The sequence below is a fragment of the Psittacula echo genome (genome assembly GCF_963264785.1).
Source record: "Psittacula echo genome assembly, contig: SCAFFOLD_79, whole genome shotgun sequence".
Lineage (NCBI taxonomy): Eukaryota > Metazoa > Chordata > Aves > Psittaciformes > Psittacidae > Psittacula > Psittacula echo.
Window position 1 is genome coordinate 131037 of NW_027664259.1, and position 17507 is coordinate 148543.

At 56.5% G+C, this 17507-nt stretch overlaps 1 protein-coding gene across 2 annotated transcripts; it reads right to left on the minus strand.

Annotated features, from left to right (window-relative positions):
* Window positions 1–99: 99 nt before the first annotated feature.
* Window positions 100–15947, minus strand: RUSF1 (RUS family member 1). Of its 2 annotated transcripts, XM_080639697.1 has the most exons (15): window positions 15917–15947; window positions 15608–15741; window positions 14636–14713; window positions 11373–11487; window positions 10843–10888; window positions 9829–9861; window positions 9581–9686; window positions 7604–7705; window positions 7330–7400; window positions 6186–6400; window positions 5214–5271; window positions 4127–4197; window positions 2829–2990; window positions 971–1048; window positions 100–312 (listed from the first exon to the last, which is right to left on the minus strand). In XM_080639697.1, exons 1-15 carry the CDS (start codon window positions 15930–15932, stop codon window positions 197–199), a joined length of 1401 nt encoding a protein of 466 aa, XP_080495823.1. In that variant the 5' UTR covers window positions 15933–15947; the 3' UTR covers window positions 100–196. The 2 variants fall into 2 exon arrangements, with proteins under 2 accessions (XP_080495823.1, XP_080495824.1); XM_080639698.1 differs by lacking the exon at window positions 14636–14713.
* Window positions 15948–17507: the final 1560 nt, after the last annotated feature.

A 17507-nucleotide genomic window follows, 5' to 3' on the forward strand; every position in this document is an offset into this window, starting at 1 on the left:
CCCAAGTCCTCAAAATCCATGAAACCGCCCCCAAACCACTGAAATTGCCCCAAATCAACCCAAAAAAGAGCGGAAGCGCCGTTAGGAAAGGGCCCGTTTTGAGGAATGACCCCAAAACTGGTGATTTTTGGAGCCTCCGTTGCCAAAACCCCCGGGTTTTGCCCCATTTCGGGGCCGCTTCTGGGGCTGAATCCGGTCACTGGGGGCGGGGCTCCTGCGGCGAGGCCCCGCCCCCCGGCCCCCCCCACTCGAGCTCCCATTGGTCGGGGGCCAGGAGGTGGCGCTGCGTCTCCCAACCGGCGGCCTCCAGCCCTGGTGACGTCACAGTGAGGTCATTGGGGGAGGTGTTTAAAGGCATACACGTGATAACACGTGATAACACGTGATAACACGCGATAACACGTGATAACACGTGATAACACGCTATAACATGCGATAACACATGCTAACACGTTATAACATGTGATAACACACGGTAACATGTGATAACATGTTACAACATGCGATATCATGTGATAACACGCGATAACATGTGATAACATGCAATATCATGCGATAACATGCAATAACATGTGGTAACACAGAAAAACGTGCTAGCATGCAGTTACGTGTGATAACACGTAATCACACGGGATGACATGCGATAACACGTGCTTACATGTTATAACACGATATAACATTCAATAACGTGATAACATGCAATGTCATGCGATAACATGTGGTAACACGGAAAAACGTGTTAGCATGCAATTACATGTGATAACACGTAATCACACGGGATGACATGCGATAACACGCGATAACACGGTACAACATGCGATAACATGCAATATCATGTGCTAACAAGCAATAACGTAGTAACACGCAAAAACGTGATAACATGCAATTACATGTGATAACACGTGATGACATGCGAGAACATGTGCTAACACGCAATATCACGTGATAACACGCAAAGACCCCCTCGTACCGTGCAGCAGCGAAGGCCCAAGCGTGCGCCACAGCCGGGAGCTCTCGGCCAGGACCCCCCAAGGCACCGACCCCGGGGCTGGGGGGGGGCACAAGGACGTGGGGATGGGGACCCCCAAACCCCCCCCAATGCACCCCATAGTAACCCCACCGCATCCCATAATAACCCCATTGCACCCCATAATAGCCCCAATGCATCCCATAATAACCCCCTTGGCCCCATAATAACCCCAATGCATCCCATAATAACCCCCTTGGCCCCATAATAAACCCAATCCATCCCATAATAACCCTGTTGGCCCCATAATAACCCCAATGCATCCCATAATAACCCCCTTGCCCCATAATAAACCCAATCCATCCCATAATAACCCCATTGGTCCCATAATAAACCCCATTCCATCCCATAATAACCCCATTGCCCCCCATTACGACCCCATTCCATCCCATAAGAACCCCCCCATTGCCCCCCATAACAACCCCATAGCCCCCATAATAACCCCCGCATTGCCCCTCATTAAACCCCATTCCATCCCATAATAACCCCCCCATTGCCCCTCATTAAACCCCATTCCATCCCATAATAACCCCCCCATTACAACCCCATTCCCTCCCATAATAACCCCCCCATTAAACCCCATTCCATCCCATAATAACCCCCCCATTAAACCCCATTCCATCCCATAATAACCCCCCCATTAAACCCCATTCCACCCCATAATAACCCCCCCATTAAACCCCATTCCCTCCCATAATAACCCCCCCATTAAACCCCATTCCATCCCATAATAACCCCCCCATTAAACCCCATTCCACCCCATAATAACCCCCCATTAAACCCCATTCCATCCCATAATAACCCCCCCATTAAACCCCATTCCCTCCCATAATACCCCCCCATTAAACCCCATTCCATCCCATAATAACCCCCCCATTAAACCCCATTCCATCCCATAATAACCCCCCCATTAAACCCCATTCCCTCCCATAATAACCCCCCCATTAAACCCCATTCCATCCCATAATAACCCCCCCATTAAACCCCATTCCCTCCCATAATAACCCCCCCATTAAACCCCATTCCCTCCCATAATAACCCCCCCATTAAACCCCATTCCATCCCATAATAACCCCCCCATTAAACCCCATAATAACCCCCCCATTAAACCCCATTCCCTCCCATAATAACCCCCCCATTAAACCCCATTCCATCCCATAATAACCCCCCCATTAAACCCCATAATAACCCCCCCATTAAACCCCATTCCCTCCCATAATAACCCCCCCATTAAACCCCATAATAACCCCCCCATTAAACCCCATTCCCTCCCATAATAACCCCCCCATTGCCCCCCATTCCACCCCATAATAACCCCCCCATTAAACCCCATTCCCTCCCATAATAACCCCCCCATTAAACCCCATTCCATCCCATAATAACCCCCCCATTAAACCCCATTCCATCCCATAATAACCCCCCCATTCACCCCCATTCCCTCCCATAATAACCCCCCCATTAAACCCCATTCCATCCCATAATAACCCCCCCATTAAACCCCATTCCACCCCATAATAACCCCCCCATTGCCCCCCATTCCCTCCCATAATAACCCCCCATTGCCCCCCCATTCCATCCCATAATAACCCCCCCATTGCCCCCCATTCCACCCCATAATAACCCCCCCATTAAACCCCATTCCACCCCATAATAACCCCCCCATTAAACCCCATTCCATCCCATAATAACCCCCCCATTAAACCCCATTCCACCCCATAATAACCCCCCCATTAAACCCCATTCCATCCCATAATAACCCCCCCATTAAACCCCATAATAACCCCCCCCCATTGGCACTCACGGCAGCGGCGCAGGCGCCCCTGCAGGCCCCGCAGGGCAGCACCCATGGGTGCTGTGGGGGGCAGGGGGGGCCCCAGCAGCTCCTCCAGCAGCAGGGCCTGGGCGCAGGCCACGAGTGGGGTGCCCGGGGGGGCCCCGCGGCGCAGGCCCACCCCCACCCAGCCTATGGGGGTCAAAGGGGGGGGGGGGGGAATGGGTGCTGGGGGCACCCGATGGGTGCTGGGGGAGCACTATGGGTGCTGGGTGCCCCCTATGGGTGCCCTCTATGGGTGCTGGGGGAGCACTATGGGTGCTGGGTGCCGTCTATGGGTGCCCTCTATGGGTGCCCTCTATGGGTGCTGGGTGAGCCCTATGGGTGCTGGGTGAGCACTATGGGTGCTGGGTGCTGTCTATGGGTGCCCTCTATGGGTGCCCTCTATGGGTGCTGGGTGAGCCCTATGGGTGCTGGGTGAGCACTATGGGTGCTGGGTGCCCCCTATGGGTGCCCTCTATGGGTGCCCTCTATGGGTGCTGGGTGAGCACTATGGGTGCTGGGAGTACCCTATGGGTGCCCCCTATGGGTGCTGGGGGCATCAGATGGGTGCTGGGAGTACCCTATAGGTGCCCCCTATGGGTGCTGGGTGAGCCCTATGGGTGCTTGGTTAGCCCTATGGGTGCTGGGGGAGCACTATGGGTGCTGGGAGTACCCTATGGGTGCCCCTATGGGTGCTGGGGGCATCAGATGGGTGCTGGGAGTACCCTATGGGTGCCCCCTATGGGTGCTTGGTTAGCCCTATGGGTGCTTGGTTAGCCCTATGGGTGCTGGGGGAGCACTATGGGTGCTGGGAGCACCCTATGGGTACCCCTATGGGTGCTGGGGGCACCAGATGGGTGCTGGGAGTACCCTATGGGTGCCCCCTATGGGTGCTGGGTGAGCCCTATGGGTGCTGGGGGAGCACTATGGGTGCTGGGAGTACCCTATGGGTGCCCCCTATGGGTGCCCTCTATGGGTGCTGGGTGAGCACTATGGGTGCTGGGAGTACCCTATGGGTGCCCCCTATGGGTGCTGGGTTAGCCCTATGGGTGCTTGGTTAGCCCTATGGGTGCTGGGGGAGCACTATGGGTGCTGGGAGTACCCTATGGGTGCCCCCTATGGGTGCCCCCTATGGGTGCTGGGTTAGCCCTATGGGTGCTGAGGGAGCCCTATGGGTTCCGCCTATGGGTGCTGGGTTAGCCCTGTGGGTGCTCAGTGATCCCTATGGGTGCCCCCTATGGGTGCCCCTATGGGTGCTGGGTGCCCCCTATGGGTGCTGGCCCCACCTTGCTCCGGCCGCAGCACAATCAGGTAGTGCTCGGGGCTGCACTCGATGGCCTTCAGCAGCTCAGCCTCGCTGTGGGGCGGGAAGGATGGGTGCTGGGGTCACCCCATGCACGGGGCCCCACTGGGTGCTCAGCTCCCCATAGGGTGCTGTGCATCCAATTGGGTCCCATTGGGTCCCAAGCTCCTCATTGGGTCCCACTGGGTCCTGAGCCCCCCACTGGGTGCTGAGCTCGCCATTGGGTCCCGAGCTCCCCATGGGGTCCCATTGGGTGCTGAGCACTCAATTGGGTCCCATTCAGTTCTTACCACCCAATTGGGTTCCATTGGGTGCTGAGGTCCCCATTGGGTCCCATTGGGTGCTGCGCTCCCTATTGGGTGCTGAGATTCCCATTGGATCCTGAGCACTCAATTGGGTCCCATTGGGTGCTGAGCTCCCCATTGGGTCCTGAGCTCCCCATGGGGTCCCATTGGGTGCTGAGCTCCCCATTGGGTCTCATTGGGTCCTGAGCTCCCCACTGGGTTCTATTGGGTGCTGAGCTCCCCATTGGGTCCTGAGCTCCCCATTGGGTGCTGCGATCCCTATTGGGTGCTGAGCTTCCCATTGGGTCTCATTGGGTGCTGAGCTCCCCATTAGGTCCCATTGGGTGCTGGGCTCCCTATTGGGTCCCATTGGGTGCTGAGCTCTCCATTAGGTCCCATTGGGTGCTGGGCTCCCTATTGGGTCCCATTGGGTGCTGGGCTTCCCATTGGGGCCCATTGGGTGCTGAGCTCCCCATTGGGTCTCATGGGGTGCTGAGCTCCCCATTGGGTCCCATTGGGTGCTGAGCTCCCCATTGGGTCCCATTGGGTGCTGGGCTTCCCATTGGGGCCCATTGGGTGCTGAGCTCCCCATTGGGTCTCATGGGGTGCTGAGCTCCCCATTGGGTCCCATTGGGTGCTGAGCTCGTCATTGGGTGCTGGGCTCCCCATTGGCTGCTGAGCTCCCCATTGGGTGCTGAGCTCCCCATTGGGTCCCATTGGGTGCTGGGCTCCCCATTGGGTGCTGAGCTCCCCATTGGGTTCCCCCCCCCATTGGGGTGCTCTCACCTCTTGACCAATCGGTGCAGGGGGGCCCCTAAGTGGATGTGGAGGCGGGTGCTGAAGCCTGGGGGAGGGAGCGGGTGACGTCACCGTGACGTCATAATGACATCACGGTGACGTCACAGTGACGCAAGAAAGGGGAGCGGACATAGGGATGCACAAGGCGATATGGGGGGGCAATGGGTGCTATGGGGGGGGAAGGCCCCTTGAGTCCCATTGGGTGCCACTGGGCGCTATTGGGTGCCGTTGGACGCCATTGGGTGCCGTTGAGTCCCATTGGGCGCCATTGGATACTATTGGGTGCCATTGAGTCCCATTGGGCGCCACTGAGTCCCATTGGGTGCCATTGAGTCCCATTGGGTGCCATTGGGCGCCATTGGATGCTATTGGGCGCCATTGGGTGCCATTGGGTTCCATTGGGCGCCATTGGGTTCCATTGGGTGCCACTGGGTTTCATTGGGCACCATTGGGTTCCATTGGGCACCACTGGATGCCATTGGGTGCCATTGGGTTCCATTGGGTGCCATTGGGCGCCATTGGGTGCCACTGGGTCCCATTGGGTGCCACTGGGTGCTATTGGGTGCCAATGGGTGCCATTGGGTTCCACTGGGCAACATTGGGCGCCATTGGGTGCCATTAGGCGACATTGGGTGCCATTGGGCGCCATTGGGTGCCACTGGGTCCCATTGGGTGTCATTGGGTGCCATTGGGCGCCCTTGGGTCCCATTGGGTGCCATTGGGTGCCGTTGGGTGCCATTGGGCGCCATTGGGTGCCATTGGGTGTCATTGGGTTCCATTGGGTCCCATTGGGTGCCCTTGGGTGCCATTGGGTCCCATTGGGTGTCATTGGGTTCCATTGGGTCCCATTGGGTGCCATTGGGTGCCATTGGGCGCCCTTGGGTGCCATTGGGTCCCATTGGGTGCCATTGGGTGTCATTGGGTGCCATTGGGTCCCATTGGGTGTCATTCATCACTCACCGGGCAGCAGCGGCTCCCGCGGGTTCACCTCCTCGGGGGTGGGGACAGCGATGGCTCCGCCCCCTGGCTTGGCTCCGCCCCCTCCCCTCAAGGCCCCGCCCACCGCCAGCCGGAGGCGGGGCCTATTGAGGCTGCGCAGGCGCAGGGCCCCCACGGCCCCCACGTTGGCGCCCACGTGGGTCAGGAGCAGCAGCGTCATCACCCCCCACGTGAGCCTGGGGCACCCCGAAACCCCATTGAGCCAATGGGGGGGACCCCGAAACCCCATTGAGCCAATGGGGGGAACCCGAAACCCCATTGAGGCAATGGGGGGGGACCCTGAAACCCCATTGAGCCAATGGGGGGGACCCCGAAACCCCATAGAGCCAATGGGGGGGACCCCAAAACTCCATTGAGCCAATGGGGGAGCCCCGAAACCCCATTGAGCCAATGGGGGGGGACCCCGAAACCCCATTGAGGCAATGGGGGGGGACCCCAAAACCCCATTGAGGCAATGGGGGGAACCCGAAACCCCATTGAGGCAATGGGGGGGGACCCCGAAACCCCATTGAGCCAATGGGGGGGGACCCCAAAACTCCATAGAGCCAATGGGGGAGCCCCAAAACCCCATTGAGCCAATGGGGGGGACCCCGAAACCCCATAGAGCCAATGGGGGGGGACCCCGAAACCCCATAGAGCCAATGGGGGGGACCCCAAAACCCCATTGAGGAAATGGGGGGGACCCCAAAACCCCATTGAGCCAAAGGGGGGGACCCCAAAACCCCATTGAGCCAATGGGGGAGCCCCGAAACCCCATTGAGCCAATGGGGGGGGACCCCAAAACCCCACTGAGCCAATGGGGGAGCCCCAAAACCCCATAGAGCCAATGGGGGAGCCCCAAAACCCCATAGAGCCAATGGGGGGGACCCCAAAACCCCATAGAGCCAATGGGGGACCCCCAACCCCCCCCCATAGCCCGTAGGGTGGCCCCTGCTCCATTCATGCCCATTGAAGCCACGCCCCCTTCCCATTGCCGCCCCGCAGGTGGCGCCCCAAGCCCCGCTCCATTCACGCCCACGGAAGCCACGCCCCCTCGCGCCGCCCCCAGCCAATCCACGCCGCGCTCGCGTTAGACCACGCCCCCTTTTCTTCCCACGCCCCTTACCACGGCCGCCCCTCCAGCGCCGGCAGCAGCAGCAGGGCCAGCAGCAGCCCGAGCCCATTCACCAGCGTCTCCTGCCCATTGACACCAGTACGGCACCAGTAACACCAGTATGGCACCAGTAACACCAGTACGGCACCAGTAACACCAGTATGGCACCAATACGGCCCCAATAACCCCACTATGACCCCAATTACCCCATTAATGCCCCTTAATGCCCCCCAATGGCCCTTACGGAGCTCCCAGTGCCTCCCAGTTGATCCCAGTTGAACCCAACCTGGCTGCTGTCCTTGGCGGCCACCTCGGCCACGTTGTCCCTCCGGGCCTGGTGCACGGCCAGAGCGGCGCGGGTGGCACCGCCAGCGACCCCCACCACGCACTGGGGGACCAGTATAAACCAGTATGGACCAGTATGGACCGGTATGGACCGGTATGGACCGGTACACACCAGCACATCACTCCAATACACACCACTGCCACCCTCATCACACATTGGGACCACACCAGTACATACCAGTATAGACCAGTATAAACCAGTATGGACCAGTATGGACCGGTATGGACCGGTATGGACCGGTACACACCAGCACATCACTCCAATACACACCACTGCCACCCTCATCACACATTGGGACCACACCAGTACATACCAGTATAGACCAGTATAGACCAGTATGGACCGGTATGGACCGGTACACACCTGCACATCACTCCAATACACACCACTGCCACCCTCATCACACATTGGGACCACACCAGTACATACCAGTATAAACCAGTATAGACCGGTATGGACCAGTATGGACCGGTACACACCAGCACATCACTCCAATACACACCACTGCCACCCTCATCACACATTGGGACCACACCAGTACATACCAGTATAGACCAGTATAGACCAGTATGGACCGGTATGGACCGGTACACACCTGCACATCACTCCAATACACACCACTGCCACCCTCATCACACATTGGGACCACACCAGTACATACCAGTATAGACCAGTATAGACCAGTATGGACCGGTATGGACCGGTACACACCAGCACATCACTCCAATACACACCACTGCCACCCTCATCACACATTGGGACCACACCAGTACATACCAGTATAAACCAGTATAGACCGGTATGGACCAGTATGGACCGGTACACACCAGCACATCACTCCAATACACACCACTGCCACCCTCATCACACATTGGGACCACACCAGTACATACCAGTATAGACCAGTATAGACCAGTATGGACCGGTATGGACCGGTACACACCTGCACATCACTCCAATACACACCACTGCCACCCTCATCACGCATTGGGGCCACACCAGTACATACCAGTATAAACCAGTATAGACCAGTATACACCCGGTACGCACCAGCATCACCCCCAACACACACCAGCACACACCAGTATCCCCCAGTCCACTCCGTGGTTGTCCCGGGTCCCCCCCCATTGCCCCCCATTGCCCCCCATTGATGCCATTGCCCCCCCTTGACCCCAATACCCCCCATTGCCTCCCATTGACCCCATTGCCCCCCTTACCCCCCCATTACCCCTATTATGCCCCATTACCCCCATTGCTCCCCATTACCACCCCATTGCCCCCCCATTGACCCCGATTGCCCCCATTGCCCCCTCATTACCTCCCATTGCCCTCCACTGACCCCATTACCCCCCATTTATGCCATTGCCCCCCATTACCCCGCATTGCCCCCCATTACTCCCCAATGACCCCATTGCCCCCTATTACCCCCCATTGACGCCATTACCCCCCATTGCCCCCCGTTGACCCCCACTTATCCCCATTACCCCCCATTGCCCCCCCATTGCCCTCCATTGACCCCATTACCCCCCATTGACACCATTGCCCCCCATTGACCCCATTACCCCCCATTGCCACCATTGCCCCCCATTGCCCTCCATTGACCCCATTGCCCCCCATTGACCCCATTACCCCCCATTGCCCCCTTTACCCCCCATTGCCCCCCATTGCCCTCCATTGACCCCATTACCCCCCATTGACACCATTGCCCCCCATTGCCCTCCATTGACCCCATTACCCCCCATTGACACCATTGACCCCATTACCCTCCATTGACCCCATTACCCCCCATTGCCACCATTGCCCCCCATTGCCCCCCATTGCCCCCTTTACCCCCCATTGCCCCCCCATTTCCCGCCCTCGCCCCCCCCCGAAGCCCCGCCCCTTCCCCTGACGTCACGCGGTGGGCGGGGCCGCCACCTTTCCCGCCGCCGCCAGCGTCAGGAGGGCGGGGCCGGCGCGGGGCCAGCCCGGCGCGAGCAGCTCCAGCAGCAGCGCCACGTCATTGATGACGTCAGCGGCCAGCCTGCGGCGGGCCAATGGGAGGGCGAGCTTGGAACCGCGGCCGCGGGGCCAATGGGGAGCGAGCGGGGAGGGAGAGGGGCGGGGCTTGGGGGCGGTGTCAATGGGGAAGGGGGCGGGGCTTAGGGAAGGGGGCGGGGCCTCACCGCCATTGCTTGGCTTCGCAGTCCAGGCGGCTCCTATGGGGGGGGACCAGTAAGGACCAGTAAGGATCCAGTAAGGACCCAATAAGGACCAGTAAGGACCAATAAGGACCCAATAAGGACCAATAAGGACCCAATAAGGACCAATAAGGACCCAATAAGGACCAGTAAGGACCAATAAGGACCCAATAAGGACCAGTAAGGACCCAGTAAGGACCAATAAGGACCCAATAAGGACCAGTAAGGACCCAGTAAGGACCAGTAAGGACCAATAAGGACCCAGTAAGGACCAATAAGGACCAGTAAGGACCAATAAGGACCCAATAAGGACCAGTAAGGACCAATAAGGACCAGTAAGGACCAATAAGGACCCAGTAAGGACCAGTAAGGACCAATAAGGACCAGTAAGGACCAATAAGGACCCAATAAGGACCCAGTAAGGACCAGTAAGGACCAATAAGGACCAGTAAGGACCAATAAGGACCAGTAAGGACCAATAAGGACCCAGTAAGGACCAGTAAGGACCAATAAGGACCCAATAAGGACCCAGTAAGGACCAATAAGGACCAGTAAGGACCAATAAGGACCAGTAAGGACCAATAAGGACCCAGTAAGGACCAGTAAGGACCAATAAGGACCCAATAAGGACCCAGTAAGGACCAATAAGGACCAGTAAGGACCAATAAGGACCCAATAAGGACCAGTAAGGACCAATAAGGACCCAATAAGGACCAGTAAGGACCCAGTAAGGACCAGTAAGGACCAATAAGGACCCAATAAGGACCAGTAAGGACCCAGTACGGATCAGTAAGGACCCAGTAAGGACCAGTAAGGACCAGTAAGGACCCAGTAAGGACCCAATAAGGACCAGTAAGGACCAATAAGGCCCCAGTAAGGCCCAGTGCCCCCTCCCAGTAACTCCCAGTCAACCTCCCAGTGCATCCCAATGACTCCCAGTAAGTCCCAGTGGCACATCCCAGTTCATCCCAGTTCATCCCAGTTCATCCCAGTGCTCACCCCTGCAGGCAGGTGAAGGCGATTCGCGTCACCATCCCCACCCCATCTGTGGGTGACACAAATTTGGGGTGAAAAAGGGCGATTTTGGGTCGAAAGGGGGGGTTTGGGGTGAAAAAGGGGGATTTTGGAAGAAAGGGGGGGTTTGGGGTGAAAAAGGGGGATTTTGGGTTGAAAAGGGGGGTTTGGGGTGAAAAAGGGGGATTTTGGGTCAAAAAGGGGGTTTGGGGTTAAAAAGGGCGATTTTGGGTCAAAAAAGGGGGGGTTGGGGTGAAAAAGGGGGATTTTGGGTCAAAAAGGGGGGTTTGAGATGAAAAAGGGGGATTTTGGGTGAAAAAGGGGGTTTGGGGTGAAAAAGGGGGATTTTGGGTCAAAAAGGGGGGTTTTGGATGAAAAAGGGGGATTTTGGGGGTGTTTGAGTCAGTTTTGGGGTGAAACCGGGGGTTTTTGGTGTCGCCGAAGCCATTTCTGGGGGTTTTGGGGGGGGAAAGGGGCAGGTTTTGGGGTGAAAAAGGGTGTTTTTGGTCACTGACCCCGCAGCACCCAGGTGAGGGTGGCTCCGGTGACGGTGGCGGCGCCGTCGCCCACCCCCATGGCCTGGAGCACGGCGCGGGTGGAGAGAGCCCCGGCCAGGGAGGAGCAGAGAGCCTGGGGCCGGGGGGGAGAACCGGGAACAGCCGGATGGAACCGGTTAGAACCGGATAGAACCAGGTACAGACCGGTTAGAACCGCATAGAACCAGGTACAGACCGGTTAGAACCGGATAGAACCAGGTACAGACCGGTTAGAACCGGATAGAACCAGGTACAGACCGGTTGGAACCGCATAGAACCAGGTACAGACCGGTTAGAACCGCATAGAACCAGGTACAGACCGGTTAGAACCGGAGAGAACCAGGTACAGACCGGTTAGAACCGCATAGAACCAGGTACAGACCGGTTAGAACCGCATAGAACCAGGTACAGACCGGTTGGAACCGGATAGAACCAGGTACAGACCGGTTAGAACCGGATAGAACCAGGTACAGACCGGTTAGAACCGCATAGAACCAGGTACAGACCGGTTAGAACCGGATAGAACCAGGTACAGACCGGTTAGAACCGCATAGAACCAGGTACAGACCGGTTAGAACCGCATAGAACCAGGTACAGACCGGTTAGAACCGCATAGAACCAGGTACAGACCGGTTAGAACCGGATAGAACCAGGTACAGACCGGTTAGAACTGCATAGAACCAGGTACAGACCGGTTAGAACCGGATAGAACCAGGTACAGACCGGTTAGAACCGCATAGAACCAGGTACAGACCGGTTAGAACCGGATAGAACCAGGTACAGACCGGTTAGAACCGGAGAGAACCAGGTACAGACCGGTTAGAACCGCATAGAACCAGGTACAGACCGGTTAGAACCGGATAGAACCAGGTACAGACCGGTTAGAACCGGAGAGAACCAGGTACAGACCGGTTAGAACCGGATAGAACCAGGTACAGACCGGTTAGAACCGGATAGAACCAGGTACAGACCGGTTAGAACTGCATAGAACCAGGTACAGACCGGTTAGAACCGGATAGAACCAGGTACAGACCGGTTAGAACCGGATAGAACCAGGTACAGACCGGTTAGAACCGGAGAGAACCAGGTACAGACCGGTTAGAACCGGATAGAACCAGGTACAGACCGGTTAGGACCGCATAGAACCAGGTACAGACCGGTTAGAACCGGATAGAACCAGGTACAGACCGGTTAGAACCGCATAGAACCAGGTACAGACCGGTTAGAACCGCATAGAACCAGGTACAGACCGGTTAGAACCGCATAGAACCAGGTACAGACCGGTTAGAACCGGATAGAACCAGGTACAGACCGGTTAGAACCGGATAGAACCAGGTACAGACCGGTTGGAATCGGATAGAACCAGGTACAGACCGGTTAGAACCGGATAGAACCAGGTACAGACCGGTTAGAACCAGATAGAACCAGGTACAGACCGGTTAGAACCGGAGAGAACCAGGTACAGACCGGTTAGAACCGGATAGAACCAGGTACAGACCGGTTAGAACCGCATAGAACCAGGTACAGACCGGTTAGAACCGCATAGAACCAGGTACAGACCGGTTAGAACCGGATAGAACCAGGTACAGACCGGTTGGAACCGGATAGAACCAGGTACAGACCGGTTAGAACCGCATAGAACCAGGTACAGACCGGTTAGAACCGGATAGAACCAGGTACAGACCGGTTAGAACCGCATAGAACCAGGTACAGACCGGTTAGAACCGCATAGAACCAGGTACAGACCGGTTGGAACCGGATAGAACCAGGTACAGACCGGTTAGAACCGGATAGAACCAGGTACAGACCGGTTAGAACCGGATAGAACCAGGTACAGACCGGTTAGAACCGGATAGAACCAGGTACAGACCGGTTAGAACCGGATAGAACCAGGTACAGACCGGTTAGAACCGCATAGAACCAGGTACAGACCGGTTAGAACCGCATAGAACCAGGTACAGACCGGTTGGAACCGCATAGAACCAGGTACAGACCGGTTAGAACCGGATAGAACCAGGTACAGACCGGTTAGAACCGGATAGAACCAGGTACAGACCGGTTAGAACCGCATAGAACCAGGTACAGACCGGTTAGAACCGGATAGAACCAGGTACAGACCGGTTAGAACCGGATAGAACCAGGTACAGACCGGTTAGAACCGGATAGAACCAGTTACAGACTGGTTACACACCACTTGCGGACCAGTTATAACGGGTTACAACCAGTTACAGGCCAATTATAACCAGGTACAGACCAGTTATAACTGTATAGAACCGGTTATAACCAGTTAAAGAGCAGTCATAACAAGATAGAACCAGTTACAAACCAGTCAGAGACCAGTTATAACCACTTACAAGCAGGGTACAACCAAATAGAACCGGTTACAGACCGGTTATAACCAGATAGAACCAGTTATAGGTCAGTTATAACCAGTTACAGACCAGTTATAACTAGTTATAACCATATAGAACCAGTTATAGATCAGTTATAACCAGTTACAGACCAGTTATAACCGGTTATAACCAGATAGAACCAGTTATAGATCAGTTATAACCACTTACAGACCAGTTATAACCGGTTATAACCAGACAGAACCAGTTATAGATCAGTTATAACCACTTACAGACCAGTTATAACCGGTTATAACCAGACAGAACCAGTTATAGATCAGTTATAACCACTTACAGACCAGTTATAACCGGTTATAACCAGATAGAACCAGTTATAGGTCAGTTATAACCAGTTACAGACCAGTTATAACCAGTTATGACCAGACAGAACCAGTTATAGATCAGTTATAACCACTTACAGACCAGTTATAACCGGTTATAACCAGATAGAACCCCTTATAAATCAGTTATAACCACTTACAGACCAGTTATAACCGGTTATAACCAGACAGAACCAGTTATAGATCAGTTATAACCACTTACAGACCAGTTATAACCGGTTATAACCAGATAGAACCAGTTATAGGTCAGTTATAACCACTTACAGACCAGTTATAACCGGTTATAACCAGATAGAACCAGTTATAGATCAGTTATAACCACTTACAGACCAGTTATAACCGGTTATAACCAGATAGAACCAGTTACAGATCAGTTATAACCACTTACAGACCAGTTATAACCGGTTATAACCAGATAGAACCAGTTACAGATCAGTTATAACCACTTACAGACCAGTTCCAACCAGTTCTAACCAGTTCCCTCCCAGTCCCCTCCCAGTGCTCCCAGTACCTGCAGCGAGTCCCAGCACTGGTACCGCAGGTAATCGGGGCTCACGCTATGGGGGTACCCCTGGGGCAGCAGCACCCGCTGGGGGGGGCATTGACCCCTATGGACCCCATAGGCACCAATACCCCCCCATTGACCCCTATGGACCCCATAGGCACCAATACCCCCCCATTGACCCCTATGGACCCCATAGGCACCAATACCCCCCCATTGACCCCTATGGACCCCATAGGCACCAATACCCCCCCATAGAGCCCTATGGACCCCATAGGCACCAATACCCCCCCATAGAGCCCTATGGACCCCATAGGCACCAATACCCCCTCATTGACCCCTATGGACCCCATAGCCACCAATACCCCCCCATTGACCCCTATGGACCCCATAGCCACCAATACCCCCCCATTGACCCCTATGGACCCCATAGGCACCAATACCCCCCCATTGACCCCTATGGACCCCATAGGCACCAATACCCCCCCATTGACCCCTATGGACCCCATAGGCACCAATACCCCCCCATTGACCCCTATGGACCCCATAGGCACCAATACCCCCCCATTGACCCCTATGGACCCCATAGGCACCAATATCCCCCCATTGACCCCTATGGACCCCATAGGCACCAATACCCCCCCATTGACCCCTATGGACCCCATAGGCACCAATACCCCCCCATAGAGCCCTATGGACCCCATAGGCACCAATACCCCCTCATTGACCCCTATGGACCCCATAGGCACCAATACCCCCCCATTGACCCCTATGGACCCCATAGGCACCAATACCCCCCCCATTGACCCCTATGGACCCCATAGGCACCAATACCCCCCCATTGACCCCTATGGACCCCATAGGCACCAATACCCCCCCATTGACCCCTATGCACCCCATAGGCACCAATACCCACCATTGACCCCTATGGACCCCATTGCCCCCAATACCCCCCCCATTGCCCCCTATTCCCCCCCTCACCATCGCCAGTTGGTTCAGGCCGGTCCCGGATCGGGCCCCGGGGGGGCGGAGCCTCTGGAGCCCCCCCCGGGGGTCCCCCCGGTACCGAGCGGCCTCCAGGGACCCCCAAAGCTCCCGGCACAGGGGGGGGGGGCCTGGGGGAGTAATGGGGGGCAATGGGGATCAATGGGGGTCAATGGGGATCAATGGGGGGCAATGGGGATCAATGGGGGTCAATGGGGGGCAATGGGGTCACTTATGGGTCCCAGGGGGTCACGTGAGGGTTTCCTCTCCTGCCCCACATCCCCCCCCCCCCGCCCCCCTTGGTACCCTCCGGCGGCTCCATCGCGCGTCGCTGCCGCCGCGGGGCCTGATGGGAAGAGGCGGGACGGGAGCGACTTCCGGTCTGCCGCTCTATGGTGCCCATTGAGACGCTCTAGCAGCGGGGTCCTCCAGCTCTATGGTACCCATAGAGACGCTCTAGCAGCGGGGTCCTCCAGCTCTATGGTGCCCATTGAGACGCTCTAGCAGCCGGGTCCTCCAGCTCTATGGTGCCCATAGAGACGCTCTAGCAGCGGGGTCCTCCAGCTCTATGGTGCCCATAGAGACGCTCTAGCAGCGAGGTCCTCCAGCTCTATGGTGCCCATAGAGACGCTCTAGCAGCCAGGTCTTCCAGCTCTATGGTACCCATAGAGACGCTCTAGCAGCCGGGTCCTCCAGCTCTATGGTACCCATTGAGACGCTCTAGCAGCGGGGTCCTCCAGCTCTATGGTGCCCATTGAGACGCTCTAGCAGCCGGGTCCTCCAGCTCTATGGTGCCCATAGAGACGCTCTAGAAGCGGGGTCCTCCAGCTCTATGGTGCCCATTGAGACGCTCTAGCAGCCGGGTCCTCCAGCTCTATGGTGCCCATTGAGACGCTCTAGCAGCCAGGTCTTCCAGCTCTATGGTGCCCATTGAGACGCTCTAGCAGCCGGGTCCTCCAGCTCTATGGTGCCCATTGAGACGCTCTAGCAGTGAGGTCCTCCAGCTCTATGGTGCCCATAGAGACGCTCTAGAAGCGGGGTCCTCCAGCTCTATGGTGCCCATTGAGACGCTCTAGCAGCGAGGTCCTCCAGCTCTATGGTGCCCATAGAGACGCTCTAGCAGCCGGGTCCTCCAGCTCTATGGTGCCCATTGAGACGCTCTAGCAGCGGGGTCCTCCAGCTCTATGGTGCCCATTGAGACGCTCTAGCAGTGAGGTCCTCCAGCTCTATGGTGCCCATAGAGACGCTCTAGAAGCGGGGTCCTCCAGCTCTATGGTGCCCATTGAGACGCTCTAGCAGCCAGGTCTTCCAGCTCTATGGTGCCCATAGAGACGCTCTAGCAGCGAGGTCCTCCAGCTCTATGGTGCCCATAGAGACGCTCTAGCAGCCAGGTCTTCCAGCTCTATGGTACCCATAGAGACGCTCTAGCAGCCGGGTCCTCCAGCTCTATGGTACCCATTGAGACGCTCTAGCAGCGGGGTCCTCCAGCTCTATGGTGCCCATTGAGACGCTCTAGCAGCCGGGTCCTCCAGCTCTATGGTGCCCATTGAGACGCTCTAGCAGCCGGGTCCTCCAGCTCTATGGTGCCCATTGAGACGCTCTAGCAGCCGGGTCCTCCAGCTCTATGGTGCCCATAGAGACGCTCTAGCAGCGAAGTCCTCCAGCTCTATGGTGCCCATAGAGACGATCTAGCAGCGAGGTCCTCCAGCTCTATGGTGCCCATAGAGACGCTCTAGCAGCGAGGTCCTTCAGCTCTATGGTACCCATTGAGACGCTCTAGCAGCGAAGTCCTCCAGCTCTATGGTGCCCATAGAGACGCTCTAGCAGCGAGGTCCTCCAGCTCTATGGTGCCCATTGAGACGCTCTAGCAGTGAGGTCCTCCAGCTCTATGGTGCCC

What these genes read in the sequence shown, in the direction of transcription:
- RUSF1 (XM_080639697.1), bottom strand. An exon ending in GCCTGAACCAACTGGCGATG is followed by an intron (nt 14,714 to 15,607) that starts GTGAGGGGGGGA and finishes TGCCCCCCCCAG; the next exon opens with CGGGTGCTGCTGCCCCAGGG. An exon ending in TGTGCTGCGGCCGGAGCAAG is followed by an intron (nt 2,991 to 4,126) that starts GTGGGGCCAGCA and finishes TGACCCCCATAG; the next exon opens with GCTGGGTGGGGGTGGGCCTG.